Genomic DNA, 16,572 nt, shown 5'->3' on the forward strand with positions numbered 1-16,572 from the left:
TATGCTTTGTGTTTACTTGTATTATATTAGTGCAAATGAGATCACAATCAGATTGTGGATTTAGTGCTGTGTTTGTATGTAAGTGCATTTAAAAATTTAGAGAAAAAACTTGAAATTTTGAATTTTCTCTCTTCTCTCCCTTCCTACATAAGGCAAGTATTGCTCTAAAATTACCTAGTTTAGGTAAGTGATCAGTTATATAAAGTGTCTGTCTTAAAAGATATACATCCTATCTTCATGTTGTGCTAAAACATATTCATGAAGTCTAGAAGTGGAATGAAAATTCTAGTTTTTCATTGTAAGCTTATATAATTGGTATGCTCTCTGCGCCATTTTAATTGAGGAATATATAAATGAATTGAATGGAAAATTAAAAGAAAAAATATATCTTTGAAGACAGTTATTTGCCATGTAAGTCTATTATCTAGCTTTATTCTTTAATGTGCATTAGCAGATCCTTTCCTGCGAAACAAAGGGTGACCTAAGGTATGAAATGAAATGATGTGGAGGATCTATCTTGAAAGTAACATATTTAATATAATTTTCATTTCTTTTATAATCTCACATTTTCATGTAACAGGCTGGCCACACGTACACTATAAGAAATGGTAAAGCTCACTCTTGTGGTATAGTAAGAGAAGTGCAGAAGCAACAGCCCTTTATTCTTCAGTGATTTTTGTTGGCACATAAACATTAGAAATGACCCTTAAACATACTGCTTTCTGTAGATAGATCCTTGATATTTTCATTCTTCTCTCGATGAACATGGTTTCTTTTGTTCTGTTTTTCTTTCTGTGTTCTAAGGAACTTTACAGGATTGATGCAGTGCACTATCAGGCTGCTGGACATGTGTTGATGCTTACAGCACCACTAACCAAAGCTGCTTTACTGAAACTCACTGGTTTTTCATCAATCATGAAGTTACGAATGCAGCCAATGAAGGAGTTGCGTGTAGTCAGGCTGGATGTTAGCAGAGACTCTGGAACAAGCAGATTTAAAAAAAAAAAAATTAGAGCTCATGATGACCAAAATAATCAGTTTGGTGGCAGAATTTTTTCAATTTGCTACTAACTGCAGCTCTGCTGAATCTTCTGTGGGTCTTTTAAAATGTCTGGCCTACTGCCAGTGTCCTAGAGGCCATTAGAGTTATGGTATGAGGAGTTACCTACATTTATGTAAAACTCTTGATACTACATAGTCAATAGAGGCCCAATCTTGCATTTTTTAACAACGGCACTTTTCTTTTAAGTAACAGAGTAGATGAATCCCAGGGTGCGTGTCTATAATTTCTTTTAACATTACATGTATTGTCATCTGTGTCTGATTTGTTAGGTTGCATTTTTACTATATTTACATGGTATTAGTTAGTATTATATCTTGCTTGTTGTTGTGAAGTTCATTGTAAGATTTTTCTGTGCCAGGGTGATAATAGCATTATAGAACCAATGTATGTCATTGCTTTAGTATTCTATAATTAATGTAGAAATAGAAGACTCTATTATGAAGCAGAACCAGCATTTGCAATTACCACTTTATATTACCTCTCTGGGAAGAGTTCTGTCCTAATAAAATTCCAGTTTGGATTTAAAGAGTGAACAGGCATCTGCACATAGATTTTATTATTCCCTTTAGGCTCATTTTTCCTCCTGGTAGTGTGGGATGGATGAGAACATCATGCACTCAAGCCACTAATCCAAGATAAGCAATATAATAAATTTTGTAGTTAGAGCTGTTCATGATTGACATGCAAGGTACAGAGAAATAATTCTGCATGTTTTCAATGAGAAATGTACAGGAGGTGACTTAAAAATTGAATCACGTAGTGTTGATTACAGTTTGTATATGAACCCCAACAGAGCAGCTCTGTCTGTTGAATAAGGGAAGTAAATGTAGTAATCTTGGCCCACGCTACACAGATGGTCTATGAGTCACAAATTCACATTAGCAGACATCTGTGCAATAGAAATCTCTAGTCAGAAAAAGAATCTTCATGTTTTGTCTTGTGTTCCAAGATGCCATTGCTTGAAGAAGAAAGAAGCCTACCAGCAAAATCTTGAGACTCCAGTTACAGTGACAGTGAGTTTCCAATCCCATAGATAAATAAATCAATCACTTCTTAAAAAAACAGTAGCCCATACTGGAAAGTAAGGTGGAAAAAAAGTGATTTTTTTTTCTAGCTACCTGTCTTCTCTACTGAGTCTGTATCTGACCCTCCAGCAACTGTGAATGTTTTAATTTCAATGAAGCAGCACTTTTTTCTTTGAGAACTTGAGGCAGAACATTTCTGATCAGCTCTTGAGCCTTTGAACTTTACCAGGTTGTTCACATGAGATATGTTTTGTTCTTTTTTGAAACGAAAACTAAGTCTCTGTGCTATCTCTGGAAACCGTGTTGAAATTTGAGAACAACGTACCACAAAGCTGCCAAAAACTTACCTGGTACACCTCCAATAAACACTGGCTCCCTGTGGTCAATTGCCTTTGGATTTAGTGGCCCTACCACGTGGTTGACTTCAGAGTCTACATCCAGTTGCACCACATTAGCGTCTCTAATAACTGAAAGGAGAAGGAACAGGGATCAAGAAGATTGTAAGAAGTAGCACGTGAGTTTTCTGTGACAGACAGGTGTTTTCTGTTTGACCTGAGTAGTTTGATTTAGTGTTTGCTAGATTGGGTGTGAGCCATCAGTACCAGTGACAGTATGTGGGCAGATTCTGGCATTGAGCAGGGCCAATGGAAGATACAGTGTGGGAGCAAGGATGCTTCTGAGTGGGGCTCTTGATTGCTGGCAGCTGTGTCTAGGCTGCAGGGTAGGAGCATACAATGGCATGTGGCTTAGAAAAACTCTTTGCCAAATCATTCCCAATAGGGGACATACTAGAATGCAGTGAGATTTCCTCCTTGCTTGTGTGCCTGGGTTTCCTTCAGAAGGAAACCAGAATGCATGCGGAAAGGGTGCACACTCAGATCTTTTCTGGATGTGACACTGGGAGACATCCCAAGTGAGCATCTAAACAGGAAGATAAGGGAGTTCAAAGAACCTGAGATTTAGAAGTACTTTTTGACTTTCAAACCCAGGAAAGAAGGATGGCTGTCTGGCACAGAGGCAAAATCCTGACTGTAGACATCTCTTTCTGTGGGGCAGGGGCTTCCCAGATCTGTCCTGTTATTTGACCTTTAAGGGCAGCATATACTTGTGCCTACTACATTCTACCAACTTATTTAACCTCTAATTGGGAAAAGAAGAATATCATCTGGTATACGACTTAGGAAAGGTTGCCAGCAGTTCAGCTAGGCTGTCTTTTGTTCCTTGAACAAGGAGCTTCTGTCTTGTTTCTACTTGTTCTTCGTAGAAACTTGTGCTTGTCCTCCCAGGAAGCTCTACTGTTCCTATATCTGAGGGATGAATACGACTGCGTCTTTCACACAAACTTGTGTCCTGACAGATGAAAAGGAAGAACTGAAAATATGACCCTATTCCCAGTGCACTAGCCCATGGAGATGGATATCTGGGGAGGGAGAACTGGGCTCTGTCACCTTACTTAGGAGATGATCATATTTTACTGACCTGCAATTCGGTGCCACCTGCCATCGCAGAGACTCTGTTTCAGTGTCACTGAAGTTGAAAAATCCCTGATTCCATTATTCAGTTTCACAGTAACCTGGAGGAAAATAATGTAGGTGTCACTGTAAACCCCCTCCTGTTCTCTTTTTTCCTTCTGTTGTAATAATGCTGTATTCCTCACTCAAAACATGTCTAGTATGTAAGTGAAAGAAAAACATGATTTCATGAAATTCTTTAAAATAAAGCGCCTTTCTAATTCACAGATTGAGTTGTTTTTTTTTTTTAGATTCAATAGTTCTGCAACATTTCTGATTTGAACTCAAGGAATAGTTCAAAAAAAGTAAAAAATAACAGCTAATTTCACTCAAATTTTCTAGTACTGCTACTCTATAATTTCCTGTGTGGTAAATTAGTGTTTAGAGGCATCAGATGATGTTTTGGCATCTTGCTAGCCACTTAATAAGGAAAAGAGTCATGAAAAACCCAAGTATAAACAAACAGACAAGATGTGAGAAAGGAATAGATAGGGAACTTAAGAATGACTTTTAAGTTACTTGTTCAAGCTTACCAGCAAATCTCTGGCAGAGCTAGAAAGTGAACCTAATTCTGAATTTTGCACCTCTGCTTTAGTTATGTGGAAATGTTACAGCAGCGGCAGAGCGATGTCGTGTCCCTGTTGCGGGGCACAAGATTCCCAGTGGCGATTGCTGGAGAACTCCAAACACTGAGTCCAGCCACTCAGGCTTTTCAAACGTCTAAGTTGTCTCTGATAATGCTGACACCTTGTTGACTGAAAATGTTGCAAGGAAACAACTTACATTTAATTTTAGAGGATCTATGTTTCGATATAGTTGTAACTAAGAAATTTTAAAACTTTTTTTCCACAAGGGCACCAGCAAACAAAAATGAAATGATCCTCATGTCCTCTTTTATCCACCCTTGGACAAAATATATAAGAGCGATTAAAGCAAATACAGAATCATGAGAGAGGCATACATTAATAAATCACCCAGACAACCTGTACTGATAGAGAGAGATGCGCACATTTAAAAAATTAATTAAAGGTGCTGATTGTTCTTATTTATCCAGCAAAAATGTTTTCATAAAACAGGTCTTCAGTAGTGCATTCAAAGAGAGCAGATAGTTAATAGTAAAAAACATAGATGCATACTAAGAAGGTAACTGGCGTACCTGTTGCAGTGACAAGCAGGGAAGAGCTGCTTTTCCAGGGTGAATTTTGTTTAGGAATTGTATATGCGTTATACAGGAAGTGAGGTAAAAAGTACTAGGCTGGACCAGTTGTATACAGAAACAACCTTTAAGTGTGGCATGATACACAGTAATGCAATATGCTTTAAGAACTTCTTTGTTAATTCACCAAGGACTAGCTACAGCTGTAAGAATGGGCTTTATCTTACCTAATCAGCTGTCAAAAGTTAGGTGCCTCTATAGTCCATACAGAAAAATAGATTCTCTGAATGAGAGCTCATTTAGTCACTTACATTAGACATCTGCTTTAGGATAGGATGAATCACCATGTTAAACTGTCCATTCAATCACTCTACTGTAGGTTCCTGTTCTTGTAAGAGAGGTGACAGCATGTTTCCTCAGGTGTTGCATTTCTAACTGGGGTACAGCCAGCCTCACTTAAATACTTTGGTTGACAGTAAGATACTGGGTAGTGCATCGCAGTGGTTAAAAAATATCCACACTGCTTAGCTTCTTGACTATGCCCTGAGTTTCTTTTCTGCAAAAAGGAGATTTCCTCCCCCGCCCCTGCTCTAAACCTTTGCTTGTTTTGTCCACTTAGACTGCAACTTATTACTGTATACTTGCAATGTGTAGCATGATGGGATCCAGATTTTAGAGATGAACATAATAAAAAAATAGCAACAACAACAACTATCTGGTAAGTTCATTTCAAACCTCTCTCGTTCAATTGACAGTTTTACAAAAATCCAGAGGCTCTAGAAACCAAATCAACAGACAATCAGAACTTTCCCTATCCCTCACTCTCCCCATCACACACATAATGTAAAGCAAGAAGGACTGAGCACAACTCAGACTTCTGTTTTAACAGACAAGAAATAAAAATTCATCAACAGTTACCTTACTTGTAACTGTTACACATTTTTAATGTGTGGATGAAAGAGCAGCACCAAAGAGTCAGTGCTCTTGCTTCTTTTCAACTGCTCATTAAATATTTATAGTTGGTATCAGTAAAGTGATCTGATTTTGTCTTAGGTGGTTTTTTTTGTATTTTAAAAGAAGTATCTGGGTTGCCTAATCTAAGCAGTTAATATAGTTAAGAGAGAAATAAGAATCAATTAATGGCAAATTTGTAAGACAAAAGCTGCATATAGCAGAGCCCAAGTAGGTACGAGAGGAACCAGTCAAAGCAGTGGAGGAAATGTGACCTTCATTATACCTGTCCATTTCTCATGTGCATATTCAAGTACTCTCCATTCACGCTGTGACCGTGCAGTAGAATTCCTGAGCTGCCTCGGGGACGTATTTCAAAAACAACTTCAAATTTCAGGCCTAAACTGAAGGATTCATCTGTGAGGGAAAAAGGATAACATTCTTTTTGTATGAGTTGGTGATGAAATTGTACATCTACTCAAAGTCAAAAGGGAAGTTCAAAGCCCCAGGGTGGAACTTACTTGTTCTGTCTTTAAAACTATTGGAACATGTGCTAGTACACATACTTGAAGAGATGGCATGCTGTGCCATCAATGACCCATTTCAACTTTTGTTTTGGTTGTGTTTGCTTGAAGTACTAATAAAGGTTTCTTTATTTTTTTTACTATTTAAAAAATGTATTTTTAAAAAATATTTCTTAACAATGAAGTGGACAGCAGACAGTAAATTATCTGTATTTTTTGGCGGTTTCTTATTGTGCAATTTGCTAGACATTCAGCAGTCTTTATACAGCGAGTGGGAGTTCATTTGAGCTTTGATGATTCAGTAGAAGAAACCCCCTTTTTCAATCTGGTGGCAGGCCAGGGAGCAAATTAGAAACACTGTCTAATTCTTCTTGGTGTTGCCAATGAATAGGGTTGTGCAGTTTCCTTTCCTGTTCAGATCAGAGCCTATGTGACCAAAAACCCCTCACAAAACACTTCCTGGAACACAGCAGGCCTAAATGACAGAAAAGATGTGTTCTGTCCTGCTGTTCATTATCAAGACATGCAGAAAGCCTTTCCTTAGGATTTTTGAATTACATGTTGTTTTATTAATTAAAAAACTAAGGGATGACTTTTTGCTGGTATACTTGGTCTTAACCACATTGACTTCTATGTGTCTGAGAGAATTTTTACCATATTATAATCTGTTCTCTTGTGAAATTATTCTAATTATTTGAAATACATACAGATGTATTTATGTAATAGCTTGTTAAGTTTCATGGTGACATTGTGACCTGTCAACATCAGCTGCTTACCACAATAATGATTTGTATCTAATAATCATACAGCTCACAGCCTCAGAAATTACCACACCCTTTAGTGAAATATGCCATTCTGAAGCACAGTGAATGCTACAGTCTTATTATGGGATACATTTGTTTAGTAGTGTATTACCAAGGACGACATATCCTCCTTCTGATGAAAAGTATGTTCCTGCTTCTGATGGGCCTTCAAAGCAAGGCGTTACACTAAATGTCTGCGAAGCTGAAGTAATTGGTCTTCCATTGAGCTGTAAATTGCTGAGACAACCACTAAAACTGTAGACAGAATTAATCTGAGGGGAAAAAAAAGTATGATTAGTAGATAAACTGCGAGTGGAAGGAAATAAACTCTTCTGTTCCTATTTGTACTTGTTTATGAGCTGTAAGGCTCAGTTTGTCTAGTGCATCAGTTTTGAATTAAAAAACAGTTTCCAGAGAAGAGAAGCAGGACAGATGCTTTTTGTAGCCTCTCATGTCTCTCTGATGACTTGAAGGTAATTCCAGTTTGTGTTGTTTCTCAAATAATCCTTACTGAACCATGAGAAACAAAGTGCAACTAGAGCAAGGCAGTGTTACACATACCTCACTCTCAAGGCAGGACAGGGGTCTACTTTTTCTGAGTAGTGTATCTACCTTGTTAGGCATGTAACACTGAAGATTACCTTGAAGGAGTCTTGATTATGTTCATTTTTGGTTTAACACTCCTTTCTGTATACTTCAGTATCCAAGATGTAGAGCAGAGTCCTGACTTCTAGGTACTGTCTTAAAATAGAGATACTAAGACAACAGTAAAATCTCTCTGAAACTCATCTGTATCTCAGACCTTAGGATGGAACTGTTCTCACCTAACTTTACCTGTCCCATCTAAGCTTGGATGTCAGTAGGATTTCTCTGTTCCTCAGAGACCACTGTCTTTCCAGTTGTTGCTGCAAGTCTATGGAAGTCTAGCCCAGCTACTGCTAGCGCAGCCCTGTGGGAGCTTTGCTATCCTCTTGAACTGAGCTGTGTACTCCTCAGCATGATGAGGATTCAGATCATAATATGTTTTTGCCTAAACTCATCTCTACAGTCAGCTTTTGCATTAGCTGTACATAGAGGTATGGGATGACGTAATAAGTGTCTGCTTTACCTGGATATTTTTTACAGCTTTTCCTGGAGCTACACCCCCAATATAGAGTGGTTCAGTGACTTGCCAGGTATTAGCATTACCGCCAAAAGGTTCTTCCAGTACTCGGAGACCATCAATTATCAAGCGACCAATATTTTTGCCTCTAATAAAGATCACCTAGAAAGGGAGGAAAAAAATTTGGAAGATTACTTTCATCTGTTGAGGGAACACTCCTGTGCAGTGGAAGAAGATAAGTAGTTTGAGAAGAAAATCTTCTAAGTGATACTCTACAAACCTGTTTTATTAACTGCCAATATTTGTTGCTGGACAACCCTCTTTTTCCACATTCATGTAAAGACTAGATAGTAAAACTGCTATCTCTTTTACATTTTGGTGTACAAGGCAGAGGTAATCAAGGTGTCACAAGGTCTACTGAGATCTGCCTATCTTATATTCGCATATATGATTCATTGCTACAGTGCTATCACTGTTAGCATTTTCATGGTCTTCACCAGTTTTGTGGTCTGGATTGACCCAGCTTACTTTAAACAGTTAAGTGCCCAAAGTTAGGAGCTTAGTAACTGTAGATTTCCTCTGTGGTCAGTGAGGAGAGAGAGGTACCTACAGAGGAAAATTCACCTTGACCCCTAAAATCGTCTTTATTTTCATAGACTACAGAGGGACCCTAAGAGAGCTGTACTCCTTCCTTAGGCACTTCAAAGAAATTTGCTGAACACAATTATCCTAGTCCTTCCTTTCCTAGCTAACTTAACTCTTAATTGCCTCACTGTTCGGCTGTTTCTGTCACTTCTGTTCAGCTGTTAATATTGGGAATTGCTGGATTTTTATAGCTGATTCACTTTCCTGTCCCTAGTTAATGACTTGATAAAATGCCGCATCGAATATTTAAAAATATTCGCAGAAGTTTCTCAACGTATAGGTGTCATTATGAACACATGAATGAAAACTCCCTGAGCTGTCACATCAGCAGTATTTTTACTGCAGCCTTGATAGCATGTGCCATCATAATGATTGCTTTCTTTTACTTACATTGTGCCAAAGGCCATCATTGTATTTCTCTTGGCTCTTAATCCTTATCTTCTGAGGACCAGCATTAAACATAAAAATGAGTCGGCCATGAGCAACGAAAAGGGCCATAAAGTTGGTCTCTTTTTGATCCGAGACGTAGAAAATCATTCCATGAGATGAGTGAGTTTTCAGACTGATAGAGAACTGAGCTCTGGCACAAAAAACCACAGTATTAAAATTAGAGCAGATATAATTAACTTAAATCAAACTGCAGGCAGAGGACAACTGAGATATTCCTCTCATCCAAAGGAATATACATCTCCTTTAATGGAAGTGATGTTTCTGAGAAACACTCTGTACTGGTTTTTGGAGTAGAAGTCAAAGTTGGAGAAGCAGCTGCCTTGCAAGGAACTTGTTTTCAAAAATTAAAATCTCTGGAGTGAATAAAATCAATACAGACCACCAATAACTGACAGTATATGCACTACATTTCCATTCCTGTTGAACAGCAATGTTGGGGGACTTTTTAACTGTGATGGCGTGGAGGCCTGACAGTTCACAAATCTTTAATGTTACTCCAGACTCACTTGTTAAGCTTCTCCTTCCTTGTAGTTCCTTGTGAAGTCCAAGAAAACATGGCAAGTTATACTGACTTGGTTTGACACTGTCAACAGTGAAGATTTCTTGAGTGATTGGTATTATTACTTTGGGTCTAAAAAATGACAAAGCTGTACTGGTGTAGGACAGTGCCAGAACTGACTGGTCCTGCTTCTCATGTCAGGTGACTAGCCTAGCTTCCAGTTTTCATATTGCCTGAAAGATCTATACGTTTCCCATTGCATGTGTGTGTACATTCCACACACACTTAGGCCCTTGCCAATATCAATTGTTTTAAAACATTACAAGTCATTGTTTTTTTTTAAAATGCACATTACAGTGATGAAGCTGTAATAACAGCTGTAAAATAAATATGTCGTGTAGGGATGAAGAGACATATTAGAGTTTGGGTTTTCCTTCATATGGGCACCATCAGGACTGCCCTAAGTAAAACACCATTGAATTAAAATGAATGTAATGCTTTTTTTATTTAAGTCAGGAAATAGCACTCTTCTTTTCTGAGTTAGTGGTCTGGTATGGTTCCAGGAAGTACTGTGTTGTTGAATTTATAGTCTTTCATGGAAAGTATTAAACCAAAATCCTTTGTTGGTCATAACATACCATACAGCATATTCTGTGGGAGCCTGAGAATTAAATGTCCACAATATCTAGACTCCTTATTAATTACTTGTATTTCCATTATGGCTTGAATTGGACATGGTTTTCATAGTCCTGCTGCACTGTGTAGATTCCTAACCATTAAACAGCTACCAAGGTCCACTCAACACATAACAGCTTCATTTCTTGGTGAACTATCATGTTCTTTTCCAGCTCTGCTCTAGTGCCATTGCTTCTTGCATAAAGAGGCCAATGGTGCATTGCTTGTATAGAACTAACAGCCTACAAATAGGCAAGAGGATGCATTTTGTTAATATGCAACGCAGATGAAGACTTCACAAAAGGGATGTAACTGGAAACACATTCTGTTTATTGCTCTTACTCAACTGAAACACCTTTTAATAAATCTGTCTCCTCCCCAGTGTATTTAATTTTTATTTTTAAGGTCCCTTTACCTTTCACTGAAATCCTTTGGTATGTGATCAAATTCCTGCCGGCTATTTGCTGTTCCTCCAAACTGATATGCATGTTCGGTTGCCTTGGGATTCATGGGCAAGTGGCACTGAGGGTCTCTTTGCATATTCACTTCTTGATACAATTTTTTGAGGCCTGTTGAAGGCTGTGAAATCTTGTCTTTATCTCTTCCCACCTTCATAGAAAGAGAGCCATTAACCAGGAATTTTAACTAAGATTGGACATAATAAAAACAACAGTATCATTTTTATATAAGCTAGTAATATATTTTTTCTTACAAAAATACCAGGAATGGTTCCAAGTCAAATTTTCCATGAACAGATCTACTATAGATGCTGATTTAGAGCAGAAGAAGGGATAAACAGAATACTTGTGTCGCTAACATAATTACAATTCAATTCTTTTGCAGTTTTCCTAATTGAATCTTTTCCTCTCTGCTTTTGATTATATCAGCTATACTATAGGCATAAGATGACATGCTTGGACTAAAAGTTCTGCATGCTGGAAGAAGGTTTTTTTCACATTTATATTAATGCATGCTAATTGTACTCAGTAGAAAGAGCCACACAGAAGTAGCTGAGAACAGGAGCAAGCTTATTGCCTTTAGGATATAGAAGAAATCAAGAAGGCTTGTTTCTGCAGTACTTTTTTGAAGATAGTCATAATTTTCGTTTTACAATTCTAGTAAGAGAGAATGATGCAAGTGTAGGCCAGATAGATCGTGTCAGGGCAATCATTTGCAGTGATGGAATATGTAAAGGAATAGGATCCTTTCCTTCATATATCTGAAATACTCTTCATGTGGTTTACATTTTGGATTAATGATTTGGAGAATTCCCAATCATGACACAGTATGTATCAACTTTGGAAAAGTCTAGTTGGTACTGGGGCAATTTGTAGCAAACCTTTTTATTACGGTTTCCTTTGGCTTTTGATGAGTTTTTTCCTTTCTTATGGAGAAGAGCAACTGGAGGAGATTCAACAGGGCATCCATACAAAGAAGTCTGAACTTTTTCAGCATACTGCTGGAAATCTTCCACTTCAACGTCTCGATCCAACCTGTGTTTCAAAGAGGGGAGGACAAGAACATTTTTTTCCCAAGTGTTGGAATTATCTTCATAAAAATCATAGAATTTTACATTTATAGTTTAAATGATGTTTGGATGGGCTTTTATTCAGTCTTGGATCATGGATACAAGTACAGATTTATCAGTCAATGTTGAGTAATGCGGGCAGCCTATACTACTCTGCCTGTTGTATCCATAAACAGAGAGTCTCAATCTGCAGCATCACATTCACTTTAGAATCTTCTATATAAGAACATTTCAGAAAGCGATTAAGATCAACAAATTCCGACCATTTTCACATGACCAGACTCCTAACTTCCCTAGCTTCTGTGAGATGCCTTAATATAATTTTGTTTCAAAGGCAGAGCTGAAAGCTACATAATATAAATGTAAATTACAGCTATGCAAATTATACATTGCACCAGCAGCATTAGCAGGTGCAGTAGTGAAAGCTGATTTACATCAAATTATTCCCACTTTAACAATATCTTAACTTAGCAGGTCTGTGCCAACGGATTCCATGGCAAGTAAGGTAGGAAACTTATTCACATATACTGTTTAGCCTCACAAAATGAGAGAGGGATTTCTATTGTGACAATAAATCAGTTCTCTTGAGTACTATCCGAGCTGTCAGGCAGCGACTGCCTGGTAATGTGTTTTGGAGGATGCTACGCACCTAGTGAAGTAAGCGTTGCTTATGCAGCCAGTGAAGTTGGCTTGCTGCGTTCTGAGGGGAGAGCCGCCAAAATAAAACTTCTTGACGCTGTCTGGGCTTTTCCCTGCTCTGTCCTTTGCTGGGTTCTTCTTGCTTTGTTTCTTGTCATCAACAGTCAGCTCATATCTGCAAAGGCAAAGCATCCATTTTGTAGGCTAGTTTTGGAAACGTCAATGCCAGTGGTTAGCATATTACATACACCCAAAATGCTCCATGCTGTGTATACACCACTGAATGGTAGTGTTCAAAGTCATGAGAAGACCTTCTCGCTTCCAGCTGTGCAACAAATAGCAGTGCAATTGACCCACTGGCAAAGTTGAGTCCAGAGACCCATGGATTTCATAATATCCTGGGGCTAATTGTGAAGTCCAAAAAAATACAGTCCACTCAGTGAAGACAGATAAACTAAGGGATTGCTAATAAATGGATGGAGCCACCGTATATGTAAAATAAGATCTAAGCACATGCTAATCCTTCTTTATGTCCTTATCCCTTTTTCCTTCTCTTTCATCACAGTACATTGACGTTTGAGCTTATACAATGTTTTTTACCTAATCTCATTTTGCAACACATTAATTGCTGCAGAAGTCAGGAAGGATTCTATTGCTTTAATAAGAAACTGAGTATAACTAAAGCATCAGACATCGATTTTGTTTGACAAGTTCAGAATTCAGTGCACTCAGGAAAACATGACAGTCCCCAATACTATTCCAAGGCACCTTTTCGCGCCTTCAGCTTTTCAAACTATGTTTCTTGGGTGTCATATGTACAAACGTCCATTTCCATTAGAAAACTGAGAATGCAGAACTGTATCTGTGTAGGCAAGATTCTTGAAGAAAGATGCTTTGATTATTTGCCCTTCCAGGAAAATTTTAAACGTAGAAAACAACAGTAAAACTTACCAATAAAACAATGCTTTCAAGTTTTTTAAGCAGCACATAGAGAGACTTACTCTCTACTGCTGTATTTAGTCTTAAATTTGTGTCTATCAGTGCTAAAAATATTTGAACATGTTCCACTGTATACATCCCAAATGAATGCTTTTTGTGAAGATGCCTCAATTACTTCAGGGTCAATTTGGGATTGCTTTAACAAATCAGAACAATCAATCCTGCTGAAAAATGAATCTCATGCTAGTCTTAAATTATATTAAAATGTTTTCATACCTGAGGACAAAAAAGGACTAAGCTTTTAGAAAAACTATTATTTTAGTTTTACTAAAAATTCCCAGCATGTCATGCTCAGGCCAAGCTGACCAGTTTCTGATCACATAGATTTTTGACTTTGTATTTTTTTAACTGAATTTATCAGTTGAAAATATAACTTTAAAAAACCCTCTTAAACATCAGTTTGAAAGTGAATATTAAATGATAATGTGCTTTACAAGAAATATTTATATTCTAAAGGTAGGAATAAAAGATGCTGGATAGCTTTACCTTTCTGGGGTGACAGAAGTAATGATGAAGTGGGTTTTTCCATCGTTGTAATTTCGGTCTGGTGATTGAATTTTGGTTCCACTTGCATTTAAAACCACAGCACCTCTGTCCATAGAGATGGATAATACATCTGACTGAAATACAGACAAAACCATCTTCATAAGCAAGTGTAACACAGAAAAATTAACAGTTCTGTGCATTTTCCTGTTGTATTTATTTTCCTTCCTGCTGTTTTCCACATTTGTGCTTTGTTTGCAGAAGGGTATACTGAGAAGCAAAACAGGAGATGATCTCATTAGAATTTATATTCTTGCTGTTTTTTAAGCCTGAATTTTGAGAATTCTGCTGCTGATTATGTCTCATGTATCTGTCACATGAGCTCCTTCCACCTAGCATGGATGTATGATGTTTACATTTCATTTATATTTCTGGTACCCCTCGTACTGTATAAAGTAGCTGTTACTGCAAGATTCCTGCTGTCATAAGACCAATAATTTTTTTTCTTTTCTTAATTCCCTCTGATTAGACCTGTTCAATCACTCAAAATTGTTTCAGAGATATGATCTGCAGTCTGGGTCAGGCATACGGGATCACTGTGCCACAAAGCAGGAATATTGTCTGTTCCATTAGAGCAAGCAGTGCCACTGTGCACTCGTAGGAATCATCCTGTCTCATTCTGTCAAGTGCTGAATAGCTGAACCGCCGCTTGGCACCTCATAGGATTAGAGCTTTTAAGTTAAAACCAGAAGTTGTGTGTGTGTAAGGCCTCATTTATGCAAATGATGTGGATAACTGACATCGTTACTGATTCCCATTTAAAGTAATACTCTAGGCTGTAAAATGTAAAAGTTCAGGAGTGGTTATCGGTGTCATACAGTCTTCCCTGCTGCACTGCTGATGATCTTCTGCAAGTATAGCAGAACAGACATTTGGGGGGGGTTGCAAATATTCCATCATCGGAGCTCATGCTTGCTGCAGATGTCAGTCTGAGCCTGCAGGATCTTGCTGCAGGATCTTGAAATCACTCAGGCTTACACAACATTTTGGGAGTGCAAGTCCATATTTCTGCCCATGTCACACCCCTGAGGGGGCATTTAGAGCAGCCTGGCTTCCCATAGCTGCAAGGAGCCATTCTCAAGTACAGCTTTCCCCAGTCACACATGGAGGTCTAAGTACCATCTGGGAATATAGGCAGCTTTCTGACTGATTTCTGTCAACTCAGCAATGCTCAAAATACCGTCCCACTAATTCAAACAAACTTTGTCTTTGCTTCTAGGGGATTGTCTCTGGATGGAAAATGTCAGGCCCTTAATATTATTTGTACTTTGGTAGTACCTACAGGTCCAAATAGGGATTGCAGTGCTGCTGAGCACAGCAAGATACACTGTGCATTTCTGCCCTGAGGACTAGCACAAATGGATGCACGTTAATTCTAGGCATATGATCAAATCCTCTTCTCAACATCAAAATAATGTCTAAGTATTTCTGGTTTTCATCTGTAGATCAAACTGTGAAAATGAGGTCATCAATGAATGTTTCTGTATTGCGGACTGCTTTCTCTATTATGAAAAGATGAAGTGAGAAATTGTATTATTCCCCTAGTATTCTCCTGGGAAACAATCCAAGGATAAAATAAAGCAAACTGTAAAGAAATATGTACTCACTCCTTCAGAATAGTAAAACAGCAGCCCGTTGGGCTGCAATGTCCGGAAATTAAAGCCTCCTTCAAATTCACTGAAGAGGGACACTTTGTGGCTTGATGCAATGAAGCTCTCTCCATTGAAATATGCTTTGCGGGACATCTGTGTATTAAATAAAACAAAATTCCAAGTAAGCTGCAGAAAACATTCAAATCTTAAAAAGAATGAGGCTATTTCTTTTTTTTTAAGATGTAGCCAGTTCAGTTCTTTGGTATAAGCTTCAACTTTTCTTGCATGTCTTAATCTACTTTATATAGGCTGTCCCTCACATGCTGTGAAAATCTTGAGAAAGTGTAGCCATTTTAGACGGTGTAAGCCAAATTGTTCTCAGTTTCCTGCATTCTTGGCCTCATCCTAAGTCTGCTGGTGTTAGTGACCATGAAGACTAGAAGCAGAGGGAGCTCAAGCTCCTGTCAGAGCTGTGTGGCACGGAGTCACCATCCCAACATGTGATATATTAGTTTGCGTGCTGCACTGAGTGTGGGGGGCTGGCCATGGCAGTCTATAACCCTCTGAGTCTGAGAAGGAAAACTGGGTCCGAGGTAGGACAAATTGCAGCTAGCTTCCATGTTGGCAGAGGGTGAGACTGTGTGATGAGTTCTACAAGTGATGGGCTCCTTCACAGGTTCGCAGCATGGCTTTGGATAGACATGGCCCTAATATAAAGACCAAAACCATTCTTTAGATTTACCAGCCTTGCATTGTAATGAACAAAAGATGAATAATGGAAGGGATTAGAAGCAAAATGGCATTTTCTCAGTGTTAATGCTGATGCAGTTGGTTTGTGTATCATGGGGGAAGAGCTGGCCTGACTTA

The 16,572-nt window shown here is 38.2% G+C and overlaps 1 protein-coding gene across 2 annotated transcripts in view; it reads right to left on the bottom strand.

The window, feature by feature from the left end:
* Nucleotides 1-517: 517 nt before the first annotated feature.
* LAMA4 (laminin subunit alpha 4) overlaps nucleotides 518-16,572 on the bottom strand; it is a 103,419-nt gene continuing 87,364 nt past the window's right edge. For both annotated transcript variants that reach the window (XM_075145694.1, XM_075145693.1), the window contains exons 27-38: nucleotides 15,721-15,858; nucleotides 14,057-14,190; nucleotides 12,582-12,746; nucleotides 11,744-11,897; nucleotides 10,820-11,013; nucleotides 9,171-9,360; nucleotides 8,142-8,297; nucleotides 7,146-7,305; nucleotides 5,993-6,123; nucleotides 3,568-3,661; nucleotides 2,436-2,555; nucleotides 518-979 (exon numbers count right to left, since the gene is read on the bottom strand). In XM_075145694.1, coding sequence (XP_075001795.1) covers nucleotides 834-979; nucleotides 2,436-2,555; nucleotides 3,568-3,661; nucleotides 5,993-6,123; nucleotides 7,146-7,305; nucleotides 8,142-8,297; nucleotides 9,171-9,360; nucleotides 10,820-11,013; nucleotides 11,744-11,897; nucleotides 12,582-12,746; nucleotides 14,057-14,190; nucleotides 15,721-15,858 — 1,782 coding nt within the window. In that variant the 3' untranslated portion in view covers nucleotides 518-833. The remainder of the gene's footprint in view (nucleotides 980-2,435; nucleotides 2,556-3,567; nucleotides 3,662-5,992; nucleotides 6,124-7,145; nucleotides 7,306-8,141; nucleotides 8,298-9,170; nucleotides 9,361-10,819; nucleotides 11,014-11,743; nucleotides 11,898-12,581; nucleotides 12,747-14,056; nucleotides 14,191-15,720; nucleotides 15,859-16,572) is intronic.

The sequence above is a fragment of the Calonectris borealis genome, chromosome 3 (assembly GCF_964195595.1).
Source record: "Calonectris borealis chromosome 3, bCalBor7.hap1.2, whole genome shotgun sequence".
Classification (NCBI taxonomy): domain Eukaryota; kingdom Metazoa; phylum Chordata; class Aves; order Procellariiformes; family Procellariidae; genus Calonectris; species Calonectris borealis.